This window comes from Meriones unguiculatus, chromosome 5 (genome assembly GCF_030254825.1).
Source record: "Meriones unguiculatus strain TT.TT164.6M chromosome 5, Bangor_MerUng_6.1, whole genome shotgun sequence".
NCBI lineage: Eukaryota > Metazoa > Chordata > Mammalia > Rodentia > Muridae > Meriones > Meriones unguiculatus.
Genome location: NC_083353.1, coordinates 4,392,578 through 4,404,811, shown reverse-complemented (window position 1 = coordinate 4,404,811; position 12,234 = coordinate 4,392,578). Strand labels below are relative to the sequence as shown.

Below are 12,234 nucleotides of genomic sequence, written 5' to 3'. Positions count from 1 at the left end.
GACCTTTAAACAGAGGATCAAAAGATTAGCATAAGCCCATTGGGGGTGGGAAGAAAGAAAATGATAACAGAGAAGAAAAAAGAAAGTATGTGCAACAAAAAACGAAAGAAAGAAAGAAAGGAAGAAAGAGAGAGAGAAAGAAAGAAAGAAAGAAAGAAAGAGAGAGAGAGAGAGAGAGAGAGAGAAAGAAAGAGAGAAAGAAAGAAGACAACTGTGAATACCGAGACCTAGGTATTGGAGAGGGCTGAGTGAGATTGAGAAACAGAAAAAAATAAAGGCATATTTTTAGCTTCTGCACAAGAGGAAGCAGTGGTGGGACAAATGTTTAGACTTAGTAACCTTTGACCCCAATGACCTCTTTCACATAATCACCAGAGTTCTCTCCCTTGTGTTAGAAGCTGCCACAGCGTAGGAGCTGGCTCACTGCTGTAAGAGCATCCCATAAGCTCTCTACGCAAAGGTCAGCTCTGTTCCTGCTATAGTATGCTTGATCCAGTATGACCTCAGTGGTGACTTTCAAGCTCTCACCTGAAGCTTTCTGTCTGACTTCCAAGTACCAAGGCTGTGTGAGTCCAGCTCTTTGTGTGGGGGCCACCAAGAGCTTTATTCTTGGCAAGACCTGGGTCTTCACTTGGAAACACACAGGACTCACACGCTGGGAACTCTTTTCCTATCTGCTCTCCTGACTCATAGTATTCAGTCTCAATGACTGGCAGGGAGGACCAGGCTCAACTCATTCATTCAGCTGTTAATAATCTCCTTGAGTAACCACCCTCATTTTGTTCTCCTTTGCAGAACTAGAACTAGATGACTAGATTATAGAAAAATACCCAAACAAGCTAAATAATTTTTACTTTTTTTAGTGTTATATTGTAACCCATGAACCTTAAATGAAGCTCAAAATTCCATATCTGTAAGTATTCTGGTAAGCAGTTGCCCTAATAAAACACTAACCAAAAACAGCATAGGAGAAGAAAACATTTATTTATAACACACTTTCAGGTCACATTCTGTTACAGAAGAAATTTAGGAAAGAAACTCAAGCTGAAGCCATGGTGGGCTATCATTTGGGAGCTCACTTACTTCACTTGGAATAAGTTTTAATCAGTTTTCTTATACCACCCAGAACCGCTGTCCCAGGATGTGATGTCACTCACAGTGGGCTTGGCATTCCTACATCAATTAGTTACAAACACAATTTCCTGCAGACATGCCGTAGGCCTATCGGCTATTCCTCCATTGAGGCTTTCTTCTGAGACAACTCTAGGCTCTGCCAACTTGGCAGTTAAAGCTCTGCCGCTAAGTAAATTTATATTAAAAAGAGCACCTTGTTTATTTGTCCACATTTTCTATTTCTACTTTCACACTGTCAGAAGAGAGGTCAGTAGTTAACCATAAATTCCCTGTGAGTTGGCAGACTGAACTATCACTGACTTGTGATAGAGTTTGCCAGCCTTATGGTAAGCATCCTCATGTGAATGAACGAATGAACACATAAATAAGTGAATTATGTTAGCAAATTCACTTTTGTATAATTACACCTTAATCGTATATACTTTATGGCAGAGATCCAGCCATTACCTTAGACCTGCACACATTTCATTTAAAGTATAAAACCAATATTATTTATATACCATTCTGATATGCTTTTCTAAAATATAGTCAATCAGAATAAAATATATAATTGCATTTTCTAAATGAGCATATTCTATTTTCATAATTAAACTTGTATCTCAACATTTCTCTTTATTAGAAGTAGCCAGGCTCCCGGAATTTTCTTTAAATGCTTCTAGAATCAGAACAGTCATTTCATTCAGTCAGTATGTCTGAATACTTACGGGTTTTTTTCTCCTGCATCTGTTAGTTGGTTCTGAAGTTCTACCGTGGGGTACAAAATTCTGATTGACAAAGTCATATTCCTGGGCGAATTTCAAGCACTTTCCTTGTGTGAGAATTTTATTTTAGTTTTACATTTGTAAAAGAATGTCCCTCTTTAAGTGAATATCCACTACATGGAGAGTAGACATTGGAGACTCCTCTACTCCATCTCCAAAGAACAAGTGTTACCTTGTAGTTAGTCAACATAACTACATAAAAGGAAGCATAGGATAGTATAAACTACTTATAGAATGTCACCCAAGCTCATATGGACACTGTAGCAAGCCACCATTCACGGAAGAGACACAGGGGAACTTGATTGAGGAATGTCACCAGTGCTAACTGCATCTCTGTAGCTATTCCTGCTTCTGTATACTTGAGAATCATTAATGACAAATTAATAACAAATCTCTATCTCTATGTCTCTCTGTCTTTGTTGATGTGTATGTGTTTGTGTGTGTGTGCATCCCTGTGAGCACAAGCACATGTGTTTATGATGCTTCATGTGCACATGTGTGTATGTGTGTGTGTGCATGTGAAAGCCAAAGGTTATTGTCAGGTGCCCATAGTCTTCATTATCTTTGAATTTGGGTGAGATTTTACCCAGAGACTCCTGCCTCTGCCTTCCCAGTTCTGGAATTACGAATGTTGCCTACCATGCTCAGTTTATAGAATTAAACTCATGTCCTCATTCCTCTGAGTCAAGTATGACTGAGCTATCAAATTTAAGGCAAAATATCTTAAACTGAATCTTAAACTGTGCAGATAAATTTCACTTCTGCTTCTTTACTTCTGTATGTTTTGAAATTTGGCAAGGAAAAAATGGGACTCATATAATGATCGCATTCTTCTGTTTGAGGACTAGCATCTTGTATATGTCCTTGTATTTCTTATAAAGCCTACATTTTTCCACAAAAGGGAAATATCCCTGATTTAAAATATCATTATCTCCATTTGTTACTACAATACTTTGGTATTTAAGTAAAATATACTTAAAATATATTTGATATTAAAGTAAAGTATACTTGATTACAATATATCATTGGGGACACATTATTGTTCCTAAACCAGGGACCAGATCTTTGCAAAAGAAGCCTCTAAAAATTAAGGACAGTTAATTCCTCCAAAACCTTTGTGATTGCTGAGAAGATTCCTAATGTAATAGCCCCCCACCCCTCTTCGGTAGAGTCAGCCCTAACTTCAAAGTCTGATGGTTCCTCGTTAACTGAAGTCCCTGGACACAGTGGAAGCAGAACATTCTGGTAGGGGAACACTAAATTCACAGGTGGACATTCTGTTCCAATATCACACAACTGACTTGAAAATGAAAATTTAGACAAAAGAAGGTACACAGACCAAATTCATTCTAACCTCTAAATAAGAAGGAGCAGGAAGAAAAGACAAACTATACAGTGTTTGTCAAAACTTGAGAAAATGTGTGAAGGTCAGGTGACAGCTTGTTAGAGTTCATTCTACCCTCCTACCCGTGTGAGTTGCATGGATAAATCTCAGCTTGTCAGGCTTGGTATCAAAGGCCTTTGCCCAATGAAGCATTGGACTTTTAAGAATGGTGGACTTTACATGATGAAATTCTTTTTGTTTATTTCTTTTTTTAATTTTTACCTTTTTATATTAATTACAGTTTATTCACTTTGTATCCCAGCTGTAGCCCCTTCCTCATTCCCTCCCAATCTCACCCTCTCCCCCCAGCTCCTCCCATGCCCTTTCCAAGTCCACTGAGAAGGGAGGTCCTCCTCCCTCTCCATCTGACCCTAGCCTATCAGGTCACATGAAGACATTCTTGTGGGCCTTTTAGCCCAACAACAAAATGGAAGCAGGATAGTTGCCAGTTTCAGCATTACCTTCTTTGTTTTATTTAGGAACTTTCTGAAACAAATGTCACAAAATGTAATTGATGATCTTACAAACTGAATAGATGGCTATGTCACATTTATTATTAATTTAACCTTCCAAACAAAATAGGAAAAGCATAAAATTTCTACCAGGCATTGTTTGTGCTGTTAAACTTCCATGAGCTCTTATTTCATGTTTCTGGTTTCACCAGCTGTTAGCAAATCATGTCATTGTTTTAATGCTTTGAACATCTCATGAACTTCTTAATTCTTAGATTATTTTCTTCTATAAGGTACTTCTTAAAAGTATGTGTGTGTGTGTGTGTGTTTGTGTGTACGCGCATCTGTGTAAGCTCTCCAGTGTCTGACTGTCTGTATATAGCACAAATGTGGACAGTAGAGAATGACCTCAAGTATAATTCCTTAGCACCCACCTTTTTGGAGACAGGGTCCCCTGTTGTTTGTCTCTTGGCCATGTGCTTTGTAAGATTTTCCCATCTTTGCATCCCATATGCTGAAGGCACAACTAAGTTTCCCTGTTATCCACCCAACTAAATGGGTTAAGGTTCTGTTAGCTTTTAACTAACATTCCTGAAATACAAACCAGTTCCAAAACCTGTTTATATGTGCATGTTTGATTCTCATCACATACTAACATAGTAAAGGGATAAAAGTCAAAGTTATACGTTCACTTAGCAATTACCATTCATTTTAAATCAGTTTTACTTCCAATAAATTAAGTGTCCATCTTCATTAAGCAATTCAGCTGTATTGAATTCATTTTTAGATTTCTATGATGATACTTTTAAAATGGTCTGAATAGCCCAACACAAAGGTTTAATTCTGAAAATTAGAATCCAAATGTCATTCAGGAAATTGAAAATCAACTTTTTATGACTTCAGTGGAAAGAACTCATACTGAAATCTGAACAATGGCCATGAAAAGTTAATAAATAAGACTAATGATAGACCACAGTAATTTAAGAACAATCAGACACTTTAACTACTTATAAGTAATGTTTGAAGCTTTGAGAAAAGGAGGAAACAGTATTGGATTTCCATGTTTAAATTTTAAAGTGTTTGATCAAATTTATCAAGGATCCATTTCGCATTGCCCTCACACTTACTGCACAGACACATTCTTGTTTTCAATATAATTATTACAGACATAAAATTACAGAGTAGAAGTCAATATGCAGGTTTTTAAGCTCTGTACATCTCACAATAATTAACCCTTTCCTTCCAAAATATAAAATACCCCTTAAGCTAACTTCTGTCTTTAAATTACTAACATAATCAACCCTCATAATCCAGGGAACTGTTTCATTTTTCTAAACATATTTCTGCTGTGTTTAAAGAAAAAATAAGAGCAAATGATGTTCTCTGGAAAACCAAAAGATGCAGTAATGATTGAGAGCTTCCCAATGCACAGGATAGGACTGAGAGCCTTGGTTAGAAACTGTGCTGTGCCCTCCTATGTCTTGTATCTCTATGAACAGAAACTGGAAGACCAAAGGGCAAGGTAGGCTTCCAAAAAGTATAAGGGCAATGCTGAGTTTAAAAGACCAGGAATCGGTATTCTCAGTAGATTTCTTTCTTTTTTAAAATAATTTTTATTTCTTTTCACAATTTATGCATTATATATCCCGACTGAGCCCCCTCCCCTCAACTCCCCCCAGTCCCACCTTACCCCCAACACCTTCTCCTAGTCCACTGAAAGGGGGAGTTCTCCAATATTGCCATCTGCCCATTGTTTGTTAGGTCTCATCAGGACTGTCTGCATCATCTTCCTTCATGGTCTGGCAAAGCTGCATCACCAGGGGCAAGTGATCAAAGAGCAGGGAACTGAGTTCATGATAGAGGCATCCCCTGCTCCCCTCACTCAGAGATCCATACATCAGAAAGGATTTTCAGTGTTACCTGAGGCCAGGACTGCCCCATTTTCAGAGGGCTGTCTAGATATCCAGAGAATAAAAGGTACTTATAATTAGTCATAGGAATGATTTTTCCCTCTGTAACCTACCTCACATGTAGTTATAAATTACTCCTCAATGGAAGTTTACAGGCAGAATAGCAGAAGAGTATGGCATATTTTCCAGATTCTTGTTATTCTGTGCACAACGCAATTGTCTTTAAATAAAGTACAGTTTTCAGTGCAGCCAATGAGTAGCCAGGCATGCTAATGGGGACATCTTTAAATAGCGTTGTTCTGCTGAGCTACTGAAGTGGAGCCCAGGAGAGAAAGGATGGAGCACAGGGACTCTTTTGTAAAGTACTAGGAACACATTTACAAAAATACCAAAACCACATTAAGGGGAACTTAAGGATGCTTTGCTGTGACTACTGGAAACAAGAACCCACACAGGGACCTGGGTGGCTAATGTACTGTATATTACTACCGTGAAACAGAAGACCTCCTTCTCTTAGCTTCCCCAAACCCACCAATTCAATTGATTACACGGTGCCCCACTGATTAGATTCCAAGAGTAAAGGAGCAACTGCTGCAGTTATTCTTTCAAAGCTGGCCAGTTCATTAGGCTTTTGATTATTTATTTATTTTGCCATTGGTCAGTTTAGAAGAGAAAAATGTTACAATGGTTTTTATCTCAGAAAAATTTGTTTCAGATACAAGAGAAAGAAATGCTCTGGACCCCTGCTTACCATAGTAAAACACAGTCCAACTGTTATAGCAAAACAAATTTCCGGAGGTCAGAGATGATATGACACATACATCTACAGGTCTGCATTTAATAAGACTCTTGATATTTAAGTCAACAAGGAGTTGAATATCATGACTTTTTAAAAGTGAAATTGTTCTCTTATATTATATTTTAGACATAAGAGCTTTAAACAAACATAGAAAATTCAACAATGTTGACATATGAGCTGCTGGTTTTCATTCTTAGATGGACCTATTTGTACAGAGCACATGATTACCTAACTTCCTCTCACATACAAGATTAATGCATGCTTTTTGAGTCCAGTGTCTTCCCCTTATAATGAGGAAAGACCTCAACAATAGAAGACATCAATAGAGCCACAGTCAGTGCTTCATGTAGACTTACATGTATAACACTGACCTGGCTAATTTTGAAAAATAAAAAACAAAAACTGAGTCATTCCTTTAACTGAAAGCATGGAACAAGGATTGGCAAGGTGGCTCAGCTGGAAGAGGCACTTGCAGACTAACCTGAAGACCTGGGTTTGATCTACAGGAATCTCTGTGTATGAAGATAGAGTCGGGTCCTGCAAAAGTTCCACCTCTATTATGGAGCATAAAATAATAAAATAAAAACATAAAAAAAGAAAGAAAAGTACAGAATAAATATTCTCTGCCCAGGGAATGTTGCTGAACTTGGAAGTAACTTGGTGACTTTTTTATGGTATTTTCATGTTGTCCTCCACATATTAGTAATACAAAGAAAAATGGATCATAGTATTCTTATAAAGATCTTTTCCAAAATATTTCTCCTTACTCAATTTCCTGAACAAAGTATCAGCTTTCATTTCTCTGCTTTGTCATAGCTATGTTGTTTCAGGACACCAATCATTCCTCTACCATCTGACACACTTAAAACATCCCTCAGCCTTCCCCAAAACAGAAAAGACAATGAACTGCTCATGTCTAGACAGTGTGCTGGCTTATAGAAAGATATCTGAATGGGTAAGAAATAAAAATAGGGTGTATGTATGACACAGTATTAGAGACTGTTATACCTGCCTCTTCCAGAAAGCTATACTTGTCAAAGAGTCTTCTAGGCAGCTTTTCTTATATGGGGGTGTACCCCGGAAGTTCTTCTGAAGTTGGTGGCCTTGAGAATCTGGTCAGTTTGAGGGATGCCCTGAAGCTCTTTAAGCTGTTTATTCCCTGTGCTTAATGAGCTTCGATGCAGAATGGAATGTTTCTCCTCCCTTTAAAATACCCTGTGTCTTAAGAGCGTCCCTCTGAGATGGAAGATTGTATCTCAGCAAAAACTGCCTCACAGCAACCGTGTTCTGAGTAAGAAAAAATAGCTAACTAGATAGATCGGCATGATATGCTGACCCTTACTCTGGCTGGCAAGTCCATTCCCTTCTATGGCATAGATCCTAATTCTTTGCATTCTGGCATATACTGAAGTCTACCTGAGACATACAGTCTTGTGTACTGAGCAACTACTGGACTCTTGGAACTTCAACTGGTAGAAAGGCCGTTGTGGGACTAGCTGGACATAGCGAACAAACCATCCTAATAAATCCCTTTCCATAGACATTCACTTGATAACTTCTGTTCCTCTAGAGAATCCTGACTGCACTCTACACACCATGTGGTAAGTGTCAAAGGGTGTCACCTGCTGCTATGGGAATGCACCAGCCAGTCCAAAGGACACACATTATTTGAGGGATGTCTACTGCATGAACAGAGAGAAAGCTCACAGCAAGGACAATCCTTCTCCTTCGAAGTCTTCCTTCCCATAAGCCACTGTTGGCAGTCTACCAGAAAGCTGCAGGTGTGAGTGAGACTCACTTTGACGAGCGATGACCCCAGGGTCCTTGGAGGTAAAGCAGAAGTAGAGTTGGAACAACAGGGCAACAGCTCTCCCATCATCACCCACTAGCAGCTGAACACTTGGATATTTGTCATCTCAACATGGAGTCAACGCCATCAGATTGATGTAGTAGGTTCAGATAGATGTGCAAGCAGTTGCATTTTTCTATTTGTAAATTTGTGAAATGTGTTTCTTTACCCAGAATATATGGTATAATAGAAAGCAACAGAGAAAATTAAGGTGACTATAGCATTTTCAGATTTTCCTATTTAGACAATTTCTGTTGACTCTCACTAAGGTCTGTTGCAGTAACAGTAAGTGGATGCTTACCTTGTTGGCTTGAAAATGAAGAATACCATTCATATTATAAAGAAAAGATGTACCTGCTCAAATGTTAACACTTTTTTTAAGCAATGTGTTGCTAGAAATTATCAGTGGTATTTTTATCCTACATAAAAGATATAGGAACTCAAATGAAGGTTAGAATTATATGAAATGAGAAGTATAAATGAGAGTTAAAACATGTCTACAGTATATAAGTTTTACTTTAAATATAGGCTCTAGAAGAGAGAATTAATTTGTAATACCATAACTTGGTCAAATTCCCATGTTGAGCGAGATGATAGGACCTACAGGGGGATTGAATAAAGCTGTTGAACTAAACTATATAAAGTCAAGCTACTTGTCTTGTAAACAATTATGTTTATACTCATAGAAATTGTCATTCTTAGCCTTAATCACTGAATCCTCTCTTTCTAGTGAATAGTAATAAACGCAGAGATGCTTGGTTGAACAAGGTGTTGAGATTAAGAGATGAGTGAGTGTTCATCCCTCAACAAGACGATTATATGATCCTTTCAAAGACCCAGGGAACAGTGCAAAAGGAGGAATGAAAATATTGTTAGAGCCATAAGATAAGGGAAAAGACTGTGAAATGCCATCTTCGAGTGAAAAAAAAGACATAGACATTGAAAACGTGAATTCAGAGAAGCTCCGGTATCTACCCTGAGTCTATAGAGTAGCCCATCAGAGGTAGGTGTGGAGGAAGCTTTCCCCTTCACTGATGACCTACATGCTACTGATTACAGTAGACAAAGAAGTCTTTTCTTCAGTCGTGTTCCCACTAATAACCTGACCAAGCTCTAACAGATAGATCCAGTCTAGTGCTCACATGGATGAGATGGCTCGGGTTCAATTGGATGAGTCACAAAACAAAGTAAAAGTCATGAGTCTGATAAGGGTCCAGAGTGTTGATGTCCATAGTGATGGAAGTCAATAAGACAGTTCATGAGGTACCCAGAGTGCACTGTATGCATGTATGAAATTGTCAAGAATGAAGTAAAGGAAAAGGCTGGCATACAGGACATCCATATAAACGCATCCATAAGGCATGAACATGTAGTTACAGATATAGACAGCATGTACATCATACACATGTGTATGTAAACATATACACTCGTGTAACATATAGACAGACATGAAGCATACACAAAGAACTTGCATATATCATCATGCACATATGATCATTCACATATACACTCTTTTTTGCATTTTATTTTTTACCTACCCTATCATGCCATACTGTAACAGCTTTTCTCTATTTTTGTAGCATCTGCATTCACATGTAGGCTCTGGGGTGCTTTTGATAGCATAGTAGGGTAAACACAGCTTCTTTCAATGTGTGTAATGCATGTCATCCATGTTCATGGACATTTAGGTTATTCTAGCTCTTTTATATTGGAGTGGCATCAGAAATCAAGCATTGGAAAGGCATTCTATGTAAGTTATAAAGTATATATAAATTATACTAGCCAGAAATAACAACCATTTTTTGGTTAAATTGGTGTTTTAGAGTAATAGAAGACTTGAGTCCACATGGAAAGTACAATCAGATCCAGGGAACAGTTCATTTCTCCTTGTAAATCTTATCACTAAACAGTTTCTTCTTTGTCTCTCATGTGCAGGTGCCCCACCATGTGAAGCCCTTGCCGTACTACAGCTATGACCAACCAGTGATTGGGTACTGCCAGGCCCACCAGCCTCTTCACATTAACAAGGCCTATGAAGCTGTGTCCATAGACCAGGATGACAGCCCCAGCTTGGAGCTCGGGAGAGACCACAGCTTCATTGCGACCATAGCGAGGTCGGCCGCACCTGCCATCTATCTAGAGAGAATAACAAACTAACAGTAAAGCCAACTCCTTGATGCAGAGCTCCTCGAGGAAAGGAGGCCTTCATCGCAAAGGACATGAGGTGTCCAGCATCCTGCAGCCTCAACAGCTCATTGGTCCTGTACAGAAGTTTAGGGCATAGCGGGAAACAAACCCCAAACTGCTTCTAAGGTTGGGCAGCTGACGAGCCCGCCACCAACGGGAGGACACAGAACTTTCTTTGCTTTAAAACATAAAACAAATACAAGCACTCCCGGATGTAAATAGTCAAGAGCGTTAAGTTCTTATAAAAATAGATTTCACCCTAGCTATCTATAGGTTTGTTTGTATATTTGATTTTTCTACACTGCATGGTTCCTGGGCTGGAGAACCACAGGGTGGGGAGGGGGGATTTGGGGAAAACAACCCAGTTTTCCTTGTAAGGTGTGCATAACACTCACAGACCTTTTTTCCAATGTTTTCATTTTACTTTTCCTTGAAAATCTGGCTTTATTCTTTTATTTATTTTATTTTTCTCAATTTCCTGGTTGAGTGACTTTCTACTTCTAAATATGAGTAAGTAAATGGTACCAAAAGAAGATTTGCTTTTGCACTGACCTAAAGTAAAGAATTTTGACTACAGCATTCAATAAACTACTGGAATGAGTTAAATACATCAAAGTGTATATTCACACAGTACAAATTATAGACAATATTAGGAGCTCTGGTTTATTCTCCTATTGGTATCCATCATGGACAGACACCTCATAACCAGAATTGTGGACACAGAGATTAGAGAAGAGCCTGAGTGTTGAGTGCTACCCGCAGTGGAGAGAGGGGTTGTGGACAAAGGCCAGGGGTCCAGAGGATGAAACAGACATGAGATGAATTTCTAAACTCAAGATGATGTGTAATACTGCTTTTAAATTTAATTATCACTTATCTTTTTGTGTAATTTTTATCAATAAAAGAAAAATGTTGAAAAATAAAATATATAATTTGTGGTTGGCATACTATAACCCATCTTCATATGTGTTCAATGTTTCTACTTAGTATCAGAGTAACAATGTAGGAATATATCAAGGGTTTCTTTTTCATTTTATTTTATTTTATTTTTTTATTCTGTGCCCCATGGTCTGATAAAGAAGCATCAAAAGATGTAGAGAATATATATGAAATGAAGCTGAGGTAGTAATATGTTTCAAAAAATATTTAGGAATATCCTTACTCTAAAAATCTACAAGATGAAGAAAATGTAACAGTCGGAGAATTAAAGACTCTCTGACCTTAGAGGAAAGACATGTATGTAGCAACGACATGAATTAGCAGCCACACAGAAAAACACATAGCAGTCATTTTTAAAATCATCTCTCAAAAGAGATCATGGGGGCTGGAGAGAGGGCTCATCAGGATAGAACACAGGCTGCTGTTGCAGAGGACCAGGGTTTTATTCCCAGAGCTAGCGTCACACTATTCACAGTCACCTGTAATTCTAGCGGCAAGGGATTCCAATATACTCTGGCCTCCATAGGCGCCTCTACTCAGATATGCTTTCCCACTCATACATACACAGAAGTAAAATAAGATCACCCAAAGGCACCTAGAGATGCAGCTGTCGGTAGGTCAGAGCATATTCTCTTTTGTCATCAGAGTGCTGGTGTAATACATCAACAGTTCTCCAACCGACCATGGACACTTCCTTGAGGTAGTTCTTGGCCTGAATGGAGTGGTTTTATTTTTAAAATGAAGCTATGATGTTTGTTATTTCTTAAGGCAACTTTTACATTTTAAAGTGTGGTATTAGATAGTGATTTCAGTAGATAT

At 38.3% G+C, this 12,234-nt stretch overlaps 1 protein-coding gene across 4 annotated transcripts in view; it reads left to right on the top strand.

Moving 5' to 3' along the window:
- The window catches only part of Lrrtm4 (leucine rich repeat transmembrane neuronal 4), an 822,187-nt gene extending 810,784 nt beyond the window's left edge, over positions 1-11,403 (top strand). For all 4 annotated transcript variants that reach the window (XM_060383512.1, XM_060383515.1, XM_060383514.1 and 1 more), the window contains one exon: positions 10,225-11,403. In XM_060383512.1, coding sequence (XP_060239495.1) covers positions 10,225-10,446 — 222 coding nt within the window. In that variant the 3' untranslated portion in view covers positions 10,447-11,403. The remainder of the gene's footprint in view (positions 1-10,224) is intronic.
- The last annotated feature ends 831 nt before the right edge of the window (positions 11,404-12,234 follow it).